This window comes from Trichosurus vulpecula, chromosome 2 (genome assembly GCF_011100635.1).
Source record: "Trichosurus vulpecula isolate mTriVul1 chromosome 2, mTriVul1.pri, whole genome shotgun sequence".
NCBI classification, from domain to species: domain Eukaryota; kingdom Metazoa; phylum Chordata; class Mammalia; order Diprotodontia; family Phalangeridae; genus Trichosurus; species Trichosurus vulpecula.
In genome coordinates, this window is record NC_050574.1 from 288,222,386 (window position 1) to 288,242,378 (window position 19,993).

Genomic DNA, 19,993 nt, shown 5'->3' on the forward strand with positions numbered 1-19,993 from the left:
TGTTCAGCTATTCCTCAATTGATGCGGATCCCCTCAATTTCCAATTCTTGCCGCCAGAAAAGAGCTGCTATAAATATTTAGAACAATTTGGAACTGTGCCCAAATATTTATAATCAGTTCATAACTCCACCAAAAAGACATTAGCATCTCAATTTTGCCACATCTCCTCCAACATTTATCATTCTCCTTTTCTGCCCTATTAGCCAATCTAATAGGTATGAAGTAGCACCTTAGTATTATTTTAATTTGCATTTCTCCAATAAATAGTGATTTAGAGCATTTTTTAAATATGGCTGTAGTTAGCTTTGATTACTTCATCTGGACTCAGTTAAAAGGCTATACTGAAGAACTTAGAAGACCATGTGTGGCCTTGAGGCTATCGGTTCCCCACTCCTGGTCTAATACCATCTTCTATTTCCTCTCCCACCAATTACATCTTCAAACACAGCTTTGCAGAAAATTTGAATCCCATTAAACAGACCTATTATTGTTTAACTTTTCTGTCCTTTAGTGCCAAGTGAATATGTCAGACAGGAACATCAGCTCTACCATAACTGGTCAAAGAACTAAAGGACAATTTTAAGACATACTTAAAGGCACAATCAAAACATAATTGTCCATTTTTACTGGAATTCAGCAAATAGAGTGGATAGATTTTGATGCTATACTTTTCACTTCTATTTGAAAAACCTAACCAAAGTTTCACATTTGCCACTTAATTTTTTTTTATCCAAAGGCTATTTAAAGATTGAGGGATTGTTTGGGTCAATGATATAGCACATACAATCATCTGCTAGAAGAACAGACAGAAATTATGAGTTGTTTCATGAGTAATGGAAGGTAGATTCTATTTGATTTAATGTGGATAGCAGATGGATGCTAACAACTAATTTAAGCAACTACCATATCGTGACTTTCTATTACGTGATGGCAAATAGTAGGAAGAAGAACAACTGGCGACAAATAGAAACATAAACATTGTTTGAAAATTCCATTTAAGTATTCTATCAGATTATTCTAAAGAATGATTTTTCAGCCAAAATTAATATATCTTTCATTACACTGGATTACAATTTTAATGGATTTCATTATTGTTGGAGGTAAGAGTCTCACAGAAAATAAATAATTTTCACATTAAGAAATTAACATATGGGATCATATAGACTAATTAAGTTCTTGTCAAAGGCTATATTAGTTTTCATTAAATGACCAATTCAAGTAACATAATCAATCCCTTTCCCTCACTTGAAAGATTGACAGTGTTTTCTTATGTGTTTGTTGTTGTGTCTACGTGACAAGAAAAATACTACTTGAAAAGTGGAACATGGTTAGACAGACCATAGTTTTAATGTTTTGATGTCTTTATGGTTAAAAAATTTCTTGAATTGTTTATCCACTTAATCTCCTGAATTATTTGGCTTATTAGAATGGCCTCTATGATTAAAAATATTATTTTCAAAATCCATTATTTTCTTAATAAATGAATTTTGCACCACTGTGCAGAAAACCCAGATGATGATTTGGGCCAAAGACTAAGATGACAGAATATTCTATCTAGTGTCAAATCTGGTGCGATTGATATAGTTACCAAGTTTTAGGCAATGAGAGACGCAAAGTCTATGATTTTACACACACACACGTGTGTGTGTGTTGTGGGGATGTATATATGCCAGTGATTCTTTGTTAGTTTTAGTCTCAACTTATGGCAAACACAGGTTCATAATATTAAAGTAATTATTTCAAAAATAGAAAAATTAAAAGTCAATTGGTTAATTTTTCCACTCAAACAGCAAATAATTGGTTTGACTTATTTTTTTCCCATTGATGACTAGCTTCCCCTCCTTCCTGGGACCATGGACACACATGAAATGACCTGTTATTTTGGCATACTACAAACAGAACCACAGAAATAGCAAGCACCTTGCTATAAATCTGTAAGTTAATAATTTAAAAATAAATTCTAAATTTGCTTAGAATCCAAAACATAAGAATCTTTTAGATTGATCATGCTTATTTTAAATGGTGCTGAAAATGAACAATTTCAATATTTGCATAAAACAGCATATTGAATAAAATCAAATCCATTAAAGTTTTACAAATCCAATAGCTCACTGTATTCAGGCCTAAGATGAAGAAATCTCATAAGACTTTCACATTTTTCCTACTTTCAACGTTCAGATATAAAATGGAAATCATCAAGAGAAATGAACTAATTGCCAATTTACATGAATTCCTCACTTTAAAAGAAAATGCCCTCTAATTGTTTAAACTCTAATAATATTTATGTATATATGTGCTAATTGGTTATGTGTCATTTGGTGTGTGAGGGTGAACAAAGATTTTAAAGTGTCCAATATTTATGTACTCTGAGTCCTATTAAAAAATGTATTTATTTAGAAGGATTTTACTTTCTAAAAAAATCAGATTACTTACGGGAATATATGAAATGGTGAAAGATAAATGAAAACATCTATTCTATAAAATAGTAGAAATCAAAGGTTATTTTTATACAATAAATATAATAAATTCTTGGAGCATATCACATCACATCATATGGTATAATATGTCATATCATATCATATTGTATCATATAGATTTGGTGCTAGAAGGAACACTAAAAGGTCACCTGGCTCAATTTTCTCATCTTAAAGATGACGAGATGGTGTCTCAAAAAGGCTCAAAACCCCCAGCACACTTAATAGAAAGCAATAGAGAAATATGTGTTCCAAAATTCTTTAACAATTTAATTGTGGGAAATACCAAGATTTGAGTTTGAAATATGCTTTGAAATTGTGTATATGGACAAAATGTTTCCAAATCAAGGCAACTGGTATTAAAAATGTACATATGTTTCTGAATGATCATTTTTGCTTAATTCTTCAAGTTATATTCAGCTTTATTCTTCTGTGGTTATTTGTTACCCTTCTTGTCATTCTTAGTTCTCGAATTATGGTTGTCCTCACGGTAGAACACTAAAATAATCCAAATAGAAAACAATAACCAAAAATATATCTTAGTACTAGAACTAGATGATAAATGTTGGAACAAAATATATTTTTAACTTGATAGACTCCTGAAGTAACTTTCCAACTACGTGCTAAAATAAATCAGATATTTGACAGTGGTGTCGAATTTCTTCAGAAACAACTATTTCATTATCTGACACCAAAATACGAGAATCAGAGCCTACCTGTCAACTGTCGGCGGCGGGTCCTCACTGTGTCACAATCTGTTGAGCATGGGGTGAATTTTGACCAAGGAGTGAACATACAGTCATCTCGGCAGGGGACGTGGCACTCTTGCACAAGGGTAGGTATGTCCCCTGCCCACTTAAGGCAGTCAATCATTTCTGCAGACTGGTTATCATCAGAGAGACACGTGACAGCTAAAATACAAGACAAGATTACTAATTCAGTTTAATTCCATAAACATTTATTAAACAGTGTGGCTGGAGTGCAGGGGGTGCAATCAAGAAGACCTGCATTCCAACACTGCCCTGAAAAGCTTATAACTTTGTGGCTTCAACTAATTCACTCAATGCTCCTATAAAATGGGGCTAATAGTAAAAATTCTAGTATGTATTTAACAGGTTTGTGAAGTTCAAATATGATCATATATGTAAAAGTATTTTGCAAATTTAAAAGAGCTACTGAATAAATACTAGTTAGTATTATTGTTGAATACCTGCCACGTACAAAGCACCGTGCTGTATATTGAGGCCACAAAGATTATATTGAGCCATTTGCATGAAGAGTCTACTGGGGATATATAAGATGCACAAGGACAATAAATAGAAAGTAATTTCAGTAGGGAGATCTTGATGGAGGTAAGCACATGAGCTGAGTCTTGAATTTAGCTAAAGATTTTGAGAGGCAGAATTGAGGCAGAAAATCATTCCAGGTATAGGGATAATGAGAGCCAAGATGGAGATAACACATAACTAAATCAGTCAATAAAATGTGACTCGTTACTACTTTGTGTAGGAGTTTCTTTTTTTTTAGTTTTTTTTTTTTGGCAGGGCAATTGGGGTTAAGTGACTTGCCCAAGGTCACACAGCTAGCAAATGTGTCAAGTGTCTAAGGCCGGATTTGAACACAGGTCCTTCTGATTCCAGGGCTGATGCTCTACTCACTGTACCACCTGGCCGCCCCAGTGTAGGAGTTTCTATTGGAAATCTCATGAGAATAACGAAAATGAATACGTAAGACCACCTAGGTGAGGTGTAAAATGTTTACAAATAGCAAATAAAGATAGGGAAATAACCTGTGATTTCCTTGTTATAGAGAACTTCTGGACGATAATTTCCCACATTGACACCAACTCTGTAAGAGAGTCTTCTAGAGCTGCTTAGAGAACTTAGAGATAACTTGCAAAGAGTCATACAGCCAGTATGTTAGAGGCAGGAATTGAATTCAGGTATTCATGGCTTGAGGGCCAGATCTCTATTATGCCATTCACAAACAAACAAAAACATTTTTAAAGTTTTTTTTATTATTTTTTAGCAAGGGTAACTTACATAAATAAATGCACGACATTATTGTTATGAAATATTGAAATACTTGTAAAATAGGTATACAACAAAATAGATTGGACCATTTTCTTTCCCAGATTTACTTTTAGAAAACAACTTATTAGTCCACAAAGGCATTTTATCCCTTGTTCTCTGAACTACTTATAGCTAATCTACTTCAACAAAATTATATTCAGCTTCTACTGTGTAAAAGACACTGAATTAGGCTCTGGGGAAATACAAAAATAAAACTAAAAATCTCTGCCATCAAGGAGATTAGCTACTACTAGAACTTGGGCATTTTTTTTCTTTTTTGTGGGGGCAGGGATAAAATATGACAAGAGATATTTGATGAGATGTACAGCCAAGATAGCAGAGAAAAAGGAAGCAATGTGGTAAATGCTTCTCTACAAATTCTTAACAAATCTAGAAGGTTCTCCAAAACAAATCATGTAAGATAATTCAAAAGTCACAATGAGTTCTTTGTTCAGCCCAGTTTGGCACAGGGAGACAGAAATGTAGATCTTTGGGCTCTGGTCAGTCTAGGAGCATATTGAGCAGAAAATGCTAGGCCTGAGGCTATACACCATGACAAGAGTTGGTCTCAGACCTATACCAGGTCACCGTGATGACAGCTGTCAACCAACAATTATGTTGCCCACTACCCCAGTCATTCTCTGCTTACAGATCCAGAGTAGAATGAGACAGGGCATTCCCAGGTAGGGAATATATGGGCAGTGTGTGGGAAAAGGAGCAAATGCAGAAGCTAGCAGCAAGTGGTGTGGCTCAGATTTTTATTTTGCCTGGCCTGCATAGGAATATCCAGATCAGCACCCAAAGGGGAGACTATAATTCTGCTGCTCTAAGCCAAAAGAGCTTTCCAGTTACCTGATCAGGGCTGATTCCAGCAGCAGTCTATTCTTGCACAGACCCAAACCGAGGTTAGGAACTTAACAGGGCTTAGACCAGTGGTCAGCAATCAGATTTTGCTCTGGGTAAGACTATTTTGAATACAGTGAGTTTGTGAGTCCCCTGTCCCTGAGATCCTGGGACAGATTCACATTTAGTACCCCAAGAAAGCAACAACAGGACCAGCCCAAATCTTCCCTCTAGAAATGACCCAGAGTCTAGCCCTAACATCACATTTGAAGTCAGGAAGTAGGCTGGAAGAATGGGGAAAAATATCTTTACCATAATGAACTATTATAGTGGCAGGTATGCTCAAGATGCAAACACAGAAGAGAATGACCCCAAAATATAGACATGCTTTGCCTCAGAGAATAACACAGCTTGAACACAAACTTAACTATATTATCTGTAAGAGATGAAACAAAAGTTGAAATGAGTTCAGAATGTTTTGTTTTGCTTTAACAAGTGAAATAAGAATACTTAGGGGGAACTGAAAAATAAATGAGAACTATGAAAGAAATAGAAAGGGAATTAACAGATTGACACAGGAGATATGAACCCTTTGCCAAACAACAAATTCCTGGAAAATTAGAATGGACCAAAAGAAACTAATGATTCCCTGTGGCAACAAGAAATATAAAAACAAAGGCAAACTGCTGAGAAAAATGGAAGAAAATGTAAGATATCTAATATCAAAAATAACTAACCTGGAAAATAGATAGAAGAGGGAAAAATCATTGAAGTCTCTGAATGTCACGATGGAGAGAGAGAGAGAGAGAGAGAGAGAGAGAGAGAGAGAGAGAGAGAGAGAGAGAGAGAGAGAGAGAGAGAGAGATTATATTTCAAGATATTGTAAAAGATAATTGCCAAGAGGATTCTGGGAAGATGGCAGAGTAGGTCAGAAAATTCCAAGCTCTCAAGATTTCCACAAAAGAGTTAAAATAGCACCTTAGGGTGAACAAAGTGTGGATGGAAACAAAGAAGAATAGGGGCAAAACCACGATCTTCCTGCGACAGTTTGAGAAGATATGAAGAAAAATCCCAGGACCATGTTTGGTCCATTCAAGGAATAAACATCTCCAGGCTAGGTTCCATTTCAACACCAAGCGGGCAAGTCACTTAAACAACTAGGAGCAAGGCCTGGGGTTAGTTGGTTTGAGATGCTGCCTGCATTCTAGCCAAAAGAACTTTATGACCAGGGATAGTGAGGGGAGTCTGCATTTGAGCCCAGGAAGATTGAGGAAACCTCTGATGATGAGGAACTCCAGCTATGCTGTGAAGAATGTCAGGGGCGAGAAGGAACCAGCACACACCTGGTGAGTGCAAAAGCAGTGGGGCAGAAAGCCCCTGGCTGTGGGCACTTACAGGAGGTTGGAGGTTTGGCTTTGGTTCCAGGCTAGAGGGGAGAACTGAAGATCTGGGGCAAGAGCCACGATTTCCTATACTTCAGGGCTAGAGGTGATTACAAAAATCAAGTTATCACCACAAAAATGCACAGGCAAAGGAGAAAGAATCCAACACTAGAAACCTATGGGAATAGAGATGACCAGGGTTCATCTTCAGAGGAGGCTATTGAAGTAAAGAAACTAACAAAGAGTAGCCTAAAATGGTCACCTGCCCAACAAGAATTTGTAGAATATCTTTAAAAAGACTTTAAAAACCAAATGACAGAGATGGAGGAAATACTTAAAAAAAATAAATCCAAGAAAAACAAGTAGGTTATGAAAGGAAAATCAACCAATTAGAAAAGGAGATCTAGAATTTTAAGGAGGAAAATCACACCTTGAAAATTAGAATTGGGCAAAGTGAAGCCAGTGAAATTATAAGAGATCAAGAAATAATTAAACAAAACCTGAATAATGAAAAAATAGAAAAGAAAGTGAAATATAAGAAAAACAACAGATTTTTGAGAATAATTCAAGAAGAGAAAATATAAAAATAATCATACTAATTGAAAGTTATGATCAAAAAAAGAATCTTGATACAGTAATATAAGAAATAATTAAAGAAAATTGTCCTGAAGCATTAGAGCAAGGCAGGGAAGTAGAAATAGAAAAAATCCACTAAACACCACGTAAAAGAGATCCTATGAGTAAAACTCCTAGGAATATCATAGTCAAATTCAGAAACCCACATCTCAAGGATAAAATTAATAAAAGCATCAAGATCAAAACAATTTATATATTATGGTGTCACAATTAGAATTACACAAGACTTAGCAGCAGAGACATTAAAGGACTGCATGATATATCAAAGAGCAAAAGACCTGGGGCTCTGGCCAAAATATCATACCATGCAAATTTAGGTATTACCTTGAACGAAATAAAAATTGGACATTTGGTAAACTTTCAGACTTTCAAGACTTTGTTTAAAAAAATCCTGAACTTAATATAAGATTTGACACAAAAGAACCAAGAGAAGCATAAGGTACATACCAAAGACTGACTATAATGGATACATAAGGACAGACTATTTATCTTTTACATAACGTAAAATGTAAAACATATGTCTAAAATTCTTATTAATAATTGGTGAGCTCATAAGAAAGAGGGGGGTAAACCTGAGTATGATATGAATTTAAAAAGTAAAACCATTTACAAACAGCTAAAAAGAGTAACTATTTTATATAATTGCGGTGCAAGAGGAAGAAAAGATATAGAGGAATTAGATGGGGGAGGAGAGCTGGTAGTTCTGGTAACCTATTTTCATCAGGAATGGGTTTAAGAGGGAAAAATACATATGTATTTAGAAAAAATATAAAAGTCTTCTAAATTTAGAAGAAATAAAATGGTAGGAGTATAGAGAGTAGGGAGAGGACAAGGGAGCGATTTTTAGAGGGGAGGATGAGGGAATGGGTAAAAGGGGTGTATAGAAGGGTGTTTAGATTTATGGGAATGGGAAGATAGGGCTGGGATCCTTGGAGTGGGATAGGCAAGTAATAGGAGGACAAGGTAGTTGGTAGAAGTAAAGTAGAGGAATCAGGAGAGATAGGAAACGAGATATGCACAAATATAAAAACAAAGATCAGGAGAAGAGTATGTTTGGGAAAGTATATGTCTATATATATATATGTATATGTGTATGTATATATTTATTGCTATAGAGAAACATATCTAAACTTTACTGTAGCCTTCAAGGGTGGGGTGGGGGGAGGGAAAAAAAGAACAAAGTAAAAAAGTCCACAGCAGAGAACAAAAGAAAACTCACAAGGAACCAAAGAAAAGATGGACAATTCTCAACACAACATATATTATTTATCATATATGCTTTCTTGAAATGAAAATCTATTGTTATATGTTTTGAATTCTCTCTTATGTTCTGCTATGCATACAACATGCTTTCTTTCTTACTTTGTATTTAAGTTCTATATTTGAGTTTATGATATATTTTGTTCCTTTTCTCTATTCTATATTTGTGTTCTGGCCCTGTAACAACATTATTAGTAGCTGCCATGGAGGTGTAAGGCCAATAGCATCAGCACACAGGAGGGCTGCTAGCACAGGGTATCTGATCTGCTTTTCTAAGGAAAGCAACTTTAAGGGGTTTGCAATCTCACTTTAATCAAACATACATATATCATTCACTTAGGTCAGGGGAAAAAGTCAGCACCCTGAACTTCAAGAGAAAACACAAACAGAAATTACAAACAGAAATTACATAAATGACAAAACAACACAAATCAGTAGGCAGGCTGCCAGCTGTCTGTCTAAGCAATACAAAAACAGTTACCAGAGAGAGAAGCACCAGCATCTGGGTTTTTCAAAGCCAGGGGGCTCCTTAACGGCTACCCAGAGTGTTAAATCACATGACACTCTTCCAATGAGTGAGCCCCCAAAAAAATGCTAACCTCAGAGTATATACATATACTTCTTCAGGGTCAGAGAGTTTCCCACCTCTCTCGACCTAATTAGCAAAAGAGTGTGGGCCTTCCTACAAAGGCAAGACTCACTCAAAGGCATTTGATTGCCTTAGTGCTGAGAAGCACTCCAAAAGGAAAAAAAAAGTCTTACTTTGCCTGCTCTTATAGGCCCTTGAGTCTAAAATTAAATTAAATTAAAAAAAAGACAATTGCCAAGATCTTTTAGAACCAGAGGGCAAAGTAGAAATATAAAGATTCTACCAGTTATCTCCTAAAAGACACCCCAAAATGAAAACTTCCCAGAACAACATAGTCAAAATCCAGAGTTTCCAGTTATGTGGTACTTGTCCATGTCTTACCACGTGCTAATGTGCTAATGATATGGACATTCTCTTGGTGTTGTAAGGAACTCAATGAGCATACAAGCTTTCCTTTCATTATCCTTTTCTCTTGCAACTTGACCAGCCCATTTTGTTAATATGCCTTTCTTTGACAACATCATTCAGAATATCTCTCATGCATAATCTCTCATTTGTAATATATTATAGCCTTTTCAGGCCTGTCATGTACATTTTCATTATTGTCTGGATGATCCCTAACATGAATTCTTCAGAGATTGTGGTGTCCCAAGACAAGAAGCCATACCATATTGCCAAAAAAACACTAGTATTAAAAAGATAAATCATTCTTTCAATTATAAGCTTGGCATCTAAAACAAAACAAAACATAACACAACTACTTTGCAATTTCAGCAGTGCAATCTTGTCCATCCTTTTCTAATGTTTGGTTCTGTGCCCAGTTCATTGTTCATTTGCAAAAGCTGTCCAAGATATGCGTACTTAGAGACAAAAACTATAGATCTCCGACTAATTGCATATTCCTCCTCACTTCCACCACATGAAATTTCTAACTCCCTTCAAGGCTTAATCCAAGTATCTCCTCCTATGTGAGATTTTTTCTGATTCCAACAGTTGTCAGTGCTTTCTCTGACTTCCTGAAAGCATTTTGTATACATTCTATAAGAACTTATCTGTGTAAATATTTTGCCTTCAGTAGAATGTAAGGTACATGATGGCAAAATAATTTTTTTCTCTCATTGTAACCTCAGCACTTTGCATAGTAACTGATACAAAGTAGGTACTTAATAAATCCTTGCTGAATTTGTAAATGGTCATGATTCATGCGTTAAGTTTTTCCCGTAGCTTTATTTTAGTCAAATACATTTGATCAATTATGGATCTTATGTAAGAGGCTCTGTACTGTTCCAGGTCATAGTATAACAAGCTCAAATCATCCAGAAACAGGGCCAAAAGTTCCACAACTAATAGAAAGACTCTCTCTTTGACTTGGCCTCTGACCCTTGTCTTAGCAATGCACAAAGATTAGAAAATATGTTTTCTACATTTGCTTTCTAATATTCCTTTCAAACAATTCCCATAACTCCAATGTTTCGTAAAAGGCTTAGCCTTCTTGAGTCATTTAACAGTACATGGAACTCCCTGTACGTCTTGAATTAAGTCATGAGAGTGAATTCATTTCTCAATGGCAGTGGCAAAATCCTTTGACAAAAATCTATATTCTTGATTTATGGTACGCTTGATATTAGCAATCAGAGGATCATCAGATAAGGTTATAACTGTTGTTTTGTTTTTCAAGGAAGAGTGAATAATTCTGACATATATATGGTAGGAACCTTGTTGAAGAAGAGACTTTAAGGCAGTGTTTATCTCTACCAAATCAAAACGTTAGCTCTATAATCAACCAACAGTAATCATAACAGGGTTTTCTATTTACTACATTTTTCAGATTGTGATATAGTATGATAGTAAAGACATGAGGTATTCCTTGTGAAAACTTGCATGTCCTCTCTGGTATATCCATCAAGCCTATGATACCTCTAGAGATTATTGTCCTAAGATATATGTGTGTGTGTGTGTGTGTGTGTGTGTGTGTATGTATGTATGTATATATATATATATATATATATATATATATATATATGTATATATATATGAAAGTAGGCATATAAGTCAGTAGCCACTGAGGTTCTTTCAGTCATCTCGTTTAAGAAAAATATAAATTTTTTTCTTGCAACATCCCTCAAATTGGGCAGTTTTCTGCATGGAAATCCTTTGCATATGATTTTAGCCTATTGAGTAATCCAGAGAAAAGTTTGGAATAATTATGTCAATATTAGCTGTGATCACATTTATATCAGTATTAGAATATTTTTTAATATGAAAGACTTATGGTAAAGTTAGTGCTCTACACAAAAGTACTGATTTAATACTGTTGCCTGAAAAAGGGATATTTTTAAAAGTATGTTTATTCACATGGAATATTTTCCTTACCTTTCTTCCTTTATTGTATAGGTATGGGGAGGAACATTAGCAACTACCTATCCCAAAATGTTAATCTCATTGATGATTTTTACCTCACTGTGTCTTAGATATTCAATAATTTGGTGAAGAATAGATTTAATTTCAGGGGTAATCATTTTAGTATCAAAAGGAACTTTGATCAAAAGTAGCATTACTTATCTGTAGTCCCATAGTTTTGGACCCAAAAAATATTATAGAGAGAACACTACCACTACTACTAACACTAGTAACAGTGACAACAGCAAAGAAATAACAAGACCTGTTGGGTTGTTTTTTTTTATCTGAATACACACACACCCCTAGACACACATGTATACCTATATACATATATAATATATAATATATAATACATATATGTATATATTATATATAATATATGCATATATATATCTATGTGTGTGTATGAATGAGGAAGGGAAAGAGGGAGATAAGTTTCTAATATGTTCCATATACTGTGCTAAATACATCCCACAAATATTAAACATGAAAATGAGATAACCGTAAAAAGATTGGAATGAGAATATAATAACAATAATAAAGTCATACTTGTATTTTCTAGTTTACACAGCTTCCTCATCATACTCCAATGTAATATTATTATCACTACTATAATACATTAGAAGATATTTTAGGGCATAGTTGGGGAATCCTTTTATTTGCTGATAATATTTACAACTCTGAAATACAAATTTATCCTGAGCATAATTAAGAGTAGTTGCCATCTGAATATGCTTTCCAATTATCTGAAGAGCTGGAGTATTCTAAAGTCTTTATAAATGCCCTTGTGGCCAAACTATTAATGGAGCTGAAAAAACAGGTAAAAATGTAATATCTTTTTTCAGTTTGAACATTTGCTTCTTGTCAGGTTAAGTTTTTTTTTTTAAACTATCTTTTCTATCCATATACTTGAGACAATGTCCAGTGACAAAAGGCATGACAGTATCTACTGTGTTTGCTGTATTTTTCATTATTTTAATGATTACAAAATACTATAAAACTGCAAAGTCCTTGACCTCCAGTTGCTTTCAAAAGAATACTGTTTTAATTGCAAGCTTAGATGATCAATCTTAAGTCAATTTGGAGAATTAATGCTGTGCCAAGTTTACACCTTTCCGAATAACAACATGAAGGATGTAAAACAGGTAGTTTTTAGTTAAAATTCTAATTAAATTACCCATTAAAAACCTTTAAAAGAATAAATCTTTCTTTTTTTTTAGCAATGCTCAAAGATTAGAAAACATTTTTTATATTTATTTCCTACTATTTCTCCAGAGCAAATCTAGTGATTAAATGCTGGACAATAAACTTAATCAAGAAACTCTTAGTGAATAATTTGCCACATTGTGAAGCTATACAAATTATTAACAGCATAATTAGAAGGAACCTGATAGTTTCATTCAAGACTATCAAGTCAAGTCCTGTTTATTTTCAATAATGGAGTAAAGTGAAAGCATAGGTGATTTGGAAACAAAGATTAACCAATTATCATGTATATTTGCTTTGGAAGGAAGTCTGACTATGGTATACATAGACGCATATCTAAACTTTGTTTCTGTTGTGAGCAAGGGTAAGAAGGGAAAGAATGGTGTTCATAGTTCTAGGGAGCCGCATTTGCTATTACAATGAAGCCAAATACCTGTATGAATGTGTATACCCTAGATTGCTCTCATTTCACTTCCTAATTTTTCCTCCACCACTCTTATTTGATTTTTAAAATCATTTTTTGTTCTTTTTAAATCTCTTTTTTAAGCTCACCTAGGGATTCTTGTTCGGTTTGTGTCTAATATGCATTTTTCTTTGAGGCTCTGCTTGTAGATGTTTTCAAGTCATTGTCTTTTTCTTAGTTTATATCTTGAGCTTCCCTGTCACTGTAGCAGCCTGTTATGGTTAGGTTATTTTGTTTGTGTATGTGTGTGTGTGTGTGTGTGTGTGTGTCTCTGTGTGTGTGTGTGTGTGTGTGTGTGTGTGTGTGTGTGTGTACTTTGCATATTTTTTCTAGTCTATTTATTTGGACTTTACATAAGAGTTGGACTTTTCTTACCCCTAGGGTGGATGACCAGCCTGAGTTTCTATAGCTTGATCTGAGGGCCTGTAGGTTTCCATGTTATCAGGGTGGAGGGATTCAGAGAGAGAGATCTGGTCAAAGCCACACTCTTATTCATTCTAGTCCTTACTGAGGTAGAACCTCTGCTCCCCCTTCACTGGAATTGTGACCCTGAACTGAGTAACAGGTGAAGAACCTGCCAAAAGCCTTCAGATCCTGCTCACAATACCAGCACAGGTTTCTCCTGGGTGTTCAGTCACCTTTTTGTCCCTGTTCATTGTGTGTGCCTCATGCTCCCACCAAAGTAGCTGCTGCCTCCAAGGACCATGGTACAGCTTCCTTCACAATCTGTACTTTGCTCCCAATTGGCCCCCACCCATTGTCTATATGCCTTGATAAGTTTTCCTGGGTTGCAACAGTGACTGACAGACTTTTTGATGGATTTTCACTCAGAATTTGATTTGGTATTTTCTATGGTCATTTTATAGAAGAAGATTTTTTTTGGAGGGGGGGAGTTTGGGGGAAGTACCATCTTGACTCTGCCCTCTTGCATTGCATACCCTAAAAACCATCAAATAATCTTAGAAATAAAAGTCATAGCATTCTCCAGTGCTTTGCCTTGAGACAATATAGCCACTCTTCCTATGTCAACAAGCATTTATTAAGCAACTACTATGCATCAGTCACTGGATTATCAAGGATTAATTAAGACTTGACTATGACTGACACTCTTGCCATACAATTACAGATTTTATCTAATAAATATATTTTTCAGATTCCTTAAAGTTCAAGAAGCTAATTTCTTGAGATAAAAGCAAGCTGTTATTATTGTTAACACGAAATAATGACCAAAATCTCTTTATTTAAAATTTTTCTATCATATGAATCATTTAATTAAGTACTTATTGAAATCTGCTAGTTCCTTTGTAACTTTTAAAACTAGATAAGAAACAACCGCAACAACACATAGATGTGAAACAAGAAGAGAGCACATGCAAAACAGATACTGTGGGCTGATAATTGGAGCTGGTCCCTACCACTGCCTAGAAGCTTACAGGTGAATTATATTTTAAAATAATGAGTTATCTTGTTTTAATAGATAGATTCCTGCCAGCATTTGTTAAAAGGTTAGCCCCTCGGGGCAGCTAAGTGGTGCAGCAAGTTGAGCACTGGCCCTGGAGTCAGGAGGACCTGAGTTCAAATGTGACCTCAGACACTTGACACACTAGCTGTGTGACCTTGGACAAGTCACCTAACCCCAATTGCCTTGCCTTCCCCCCTCCAAATTTTTTTCAAAAAGTCAGCCCCTTTTTTAAAATAGGAAATTCCTTGGAGGCCTAATTCATCTTATCTGTGATTCATTCCAAGGGCAAGGAGGGAAAGATGGAAGATGCTATAGAAACTGAGATGCAGTGACTGGTGGAGAAGGCTCTGAAGAAATCCAACTACATGGTGATACTTCTTTTTTTTTCTATTTTCTGTGTACCACCTAGCAGACATTAATGAAGTATGTATTATGAGCTTCTGTGCAAGGCCATGGAGATAATACAAATAAAAGATGCAAACACACAGTCTGTGCTCTTCAGGTGTTTACAGTTTTGTGGAGAGAAACATGAAGTATATGTAGAATACTTTCCCTTTTCCATAGTCTTTTGTCCAAGATCAGTCACATCTATGATGCCCACAAGGAATTGAAGCTCGATTGCCAGTAGGCTAGAATTTTTCTTAAGACTTCAGATGCCAGCATTTCTTCACATCATGCTTTTCTTTCTCTACTAGCATGCACAGAAAGGGTCATTTAGGCACAACAGAAATGTTGATGCTTCTCTTAGGCGGAAAGGTGGCACAAAGAATAGAGTGCTGGGCCTTAGGTCAAAAATGCTGAGGTCAAATCTAGCATCAGACCCTTAAAGAGCTATGTAACCCTGGTTAAGTCACTTAACATAATAGCACCTACCTCTGAGGGTGTTGTAAGGATCAAATGAGATCATATTTGTAAAGTATTTAGCACAGTGCCTGGCACACAGTAGGCACTTGATTGATCCTTGTTTCCTCCTAAAGGATGGAGATCAGAGGATCTCATTCCCTTTGGGACTCTTCTAATTTTGCTCTTTTAATTCCTTTTCCTCCTTCTCCTCCTTCTCTAGAAGTAGCAAATATTAGTGGATACAGTGTAAGACTCAGCTAAGGAACACGGGTTCAAATCATATCTCAAACACTAGCTGTGTGTCTCTGGGCAAATCACCTATTTTCTCTGTGCCAGTTTCCTCATCTGTAAAATCAGGGCATTGGAATCAATGGCCTCTGAGGTCTCTTCAAGCTCGAAATATCTTTCCTTTACCTTCTCCTTCCGCTCCTCCTCGCTAAGCCCTTCTACAAATTAACTCTGGCTCTTCTGCTGCTTATGCCTTTCCTTAAACTCTCCCAAAACTCCCCTCCCAAAATCAATCTCGGGCCATTTACGAAATTCCAGAATCTCTTAATCAATTTCACAAATTTCTTCTTCTTCAGTTAAAGTCTTTCTTTTCATTCTCCCACAGAGGTCCCAAGTAAACAAAAAGTATCTTCAATCAACTAATTAATAAAGATTTATTAAGTACTTACTCCATGCCAGACCCTAAGCCTGGCATTGGAAACATAAGTACAAAGAATGAAACAATCTTTACTCTTAAGGAGCATATATTCTAATGAAGGAGACAGAAAATGAATATGTAAGTATATATAGCACGAACATAAATACATGCAAAGTAATTAAATACGAGGCAGTTTAGGAGGGAGGGTAGTAGCAGTTAGGGAGATTAGAAATGCAGAAAATGATGCTTAATTGCATTGCAAATGAAGAGAGGGTCTTTTAGTGGTATATGTAAGGCAGAAGTGCTTTTCAAGTACAGAGGATGGCCAGGATAAAAGCATGGAGACAGAAAATGGAGAATGTAAGAGTAAATCCTAACTTTTAGTCCTGTGAGCCTCAAGGAATGTCTCAATACATTTTAAGGCAAAACCTACCTAATTTACATGGTTTGTGTAGTGGTGTGTGTGTGAGAGAGAGTTAGGATTTACTATAATGGGTAAGATTTGGCATTTGATTAGAAATATAAGGGAGAATGAGAAGGTGAGGTAATACTGAGGTTATGACCTAGCATACTGGGAAAATTGTTGTGTCATTGAGAGAACTAAGGAAGTTCAAAATAAAGAATGGTTTGGCGGTAAAGATAAGTTCAATTTTAGAAATGTGGAATTTGAGATATTCTGGGACATCCAGTTTTAAAAGTGTAATGGGCAACTGGCTAATGTGGGACTGAAGTTAAGGGAAGAGGCTGGCTGAAAGTAGATGTATATGCATATATACATATACATATATGAATATGTGTGTTTTTATGTATGTTTATATTAATTTTGGTATTCCCTCTAACAAATTGTTAGTCTTACTCAGACAGTCTAAATCACATCAACAAACTTTTGCACCTCATCTCTTAAATATAAAATCAGTTCCATTTCCAGTGACATTATTTAGTGCTTAACATGTCTGGGAATTTCTGATTTTTTCCTCAGAGAATGTGTACATGATGTATGGATGTGATTCTGTGAAGTCTAGAAATCTTTGGCCTCTCTCACTCTTTCCTCCTGAGCTATAACTGTACATTTCCATCCATCCCATCTATTACTCCTCCAGGTCTCCTCTCAAGCTGTTGATCAGTGCTGTGGTCACTAAAATATATATGCTACCTAATTGAAAGTGTATCCCCTGCCTTTTCTCTTCTCTAATTAGCTCTCTAGCATATTTCATACAGTAACTCTCCCAAAGCTTTTCTTGTTTTCTCATTACCAGAAACTGGGAAGGTAGAGAAGCTGAAGAAATATCTCTGTTACTTCTTCCCATAGTCTCAGCAGAAAACACCACGCCTCATATTTTACTGAGAAAAGAAAGGACATTTAACTCCTTTTTCTTCCCTGCTCTACATCTAAAAAAAAAGTTGTCCTACATTCTTTCCTCCTTTACTGAAGGCTGGGATGAGAAGGCATTCTTCATTATAAAGGCCACTGCCTCTACTTTTGGCCTTGACCTCAATCCCTCCAATTTCCATCATCAGATTACCCCTAAAATGAACCCCACTTTCTATAATCTTCAACATTTCCTTATTGACAACTTTCTTCCTAGTATCTCAGAATCATATCTATTCTCAAAAAAATCATATCATCCCTCAAAAAAAATCTTGACCCTTTCTTCCCTTCAAGCAATTATTTTATCTTTTTCTTCACTTTCATAGCTTGCTCTTATAAAAAAAGCTATCTATATTTGTTACCTTTAATTCCTCTCCTCTCATATCTCAATCCCTTGATATCCAACCTTACCACTCAACTGAAACTGCTTTCTACAAATTTACCAATAATCCCATCATTTTCAATTCAGTTCATCCTTGATGTCCTGGAAGCATTTGAACTGTTTACAATTCCATTTCCTGAATACATTTCCTCCCTCAGCTTTGGAGATTTTTCTCTGTCAATTCTCCTCCTACATGTCTGGTTGCTCCTTACACCTATGGTTTCTCCATATGTGCTCTATCATGCATGCCCCAAGGATCTTTGCTGGCCTCTATTCTGCTTGTCTCCTTTCTCTATGCTTGCTTTTTCCCTCATCTCAATAGCTACTACAATTTCAAGTATCATCTCTACGCATATGACTTCCAGATCTACATATTCAGTCCTTGTCTTTCTCTTGACCTCCAATCCTGCATCATTAACTGCCTATTGGACATTTTCAATTAGATGGTAAAATCCTCTAACATTTGAGAGTGGCACCTTCTGGACACATCAGTGGATTATGACTATCACTAAATATGCCAAATATTTCTTCCTTTTATTTATGGCAGAAAAAGTAGAGATGCATCCAACTTTTGAGTTTTTAAAAACCTAATTGTAATACAATTGTAGAACATTCTAATAGAAGAAGGCTTTAGAGGTAATCTAATCAACCATATCATTTTCTAGATAAGAAATCAAGGGCAGAAGGGGAAGAGAAATGATTTGTTCAAGTTCATGCAATAAATTTGTATCCAAGCCAGGACTCGAATTTGTCTTTGGTATATCAAACCAATACCTTTCTCTTTATACAACTTTCAGAAAGATGAAATAGACAGGAGATAAAACTATTTAAAAGATTTCAGTTATGGATATCAAGACTGTACCAAATTATTTCCATTAAGCTGATTTTGAGTATGATTCAACCATATTAGAAGTTAAAATTAAGGGTCAAAGACAAATAACAATTTCTCTGAGAATACCACAGTTTCTAGAATGAGGGGATGGTAGAATGTGGGGTTTCAAAGTACTGAAATTTAAATGAAAAAATGTAGATGAGAAATGTAGTTTTATTTTCTAGAAATGATTGAATGTTTCACTCCAGGTGTTGGCAACTTTAATGTAGGTTCCAGAATTTGAAGAACAAGAAGGTTAATGTTTATTCTTTAGAAACTTTCTTGCCTAATATTTGAAGAATGCCATCTAACATGAGTTAAGCCAATAGGATCTCTTTGAGAGGATGTAACTTTAATGGTAAGAGCCATGTCTTCCTCCTCCAACTCCCTCCCACTGTCTGGCAATCTTATAAAGGGAAGCTTAACACTCACTGATTTGCCCCTTGTTTTCCATCCTCAGCTATCTTAACCATACATTCCATAGGCAAGGTATTTTTAGAATCAATTCAACAAATATTTATTGGCTCACCACCGTGTACAAGGTATTAATGAGGATTCAAAGGTGAAAGTCAAGTGGGTAGAAAGTATGATAGCTAATCTTGTATTATGTCTGTGTGGCTTATGTACAACAAATATTTCATCCATGGTTGGCTTCCTGTCACCTAGCCTGCTTCTAGGCCATTCTAACCATGGTTGCTTGACATATGCTCAGAGGGAGCGAAGAAAGTAAACATTTTTATGTAACTATATTTGTATATAAGGTTTACCCCCTTTCCTTGTCCTATTAGATTCCTTTTTATGCTTTAAATTCCAGTTTAAATGTCACTTTGTTTATGAAGCCATCTGTAAACACTCACCCCTTTTAACTTCTCATCCAATCTCCACTCTTGCTTTTGGTATTAACCTTCTTCCTTGCCCTCCCCCCAAAAAACCCACTTTATTTTGAAGCTTTCTAATATTTATTTCATCTAATACTATGTACGTTAAGAAGCATCTTGATTTATGAGCACAGGGCTGCCCTTGGGAATCAGGAAGACCTGAGTTCAAGTGCTGCTTGTTATACACGCTATCCATGTGACCACTTCAAAGTCTAAA

At 35.6% G+C, this 19,993-nt stretch overlaps 1 protein-coding gene across 1 annotated transcript in view; it reads right to left on the minus strand.

Moving 5' to 3' along the window:
- THSD7B (thrombospondin type 1 domain containing 7B) overlaps positions 1-19,993 on the minus strand; it is a 1,008,764-nt gene that overhangs the window by 377,693 nt on the left and 611,078 nt on the right. Inside the window, exon 12 of the mRNA XM_036746882.1 lies at positions 3,191-3,385. Coding sequence (XP_036602777.1) covers positions 3,191-3,385 — 195 coding nt within the window. The remainder of the gene's footprint in view (positions 1-3,190; positions 3,386-19,993) is intronic.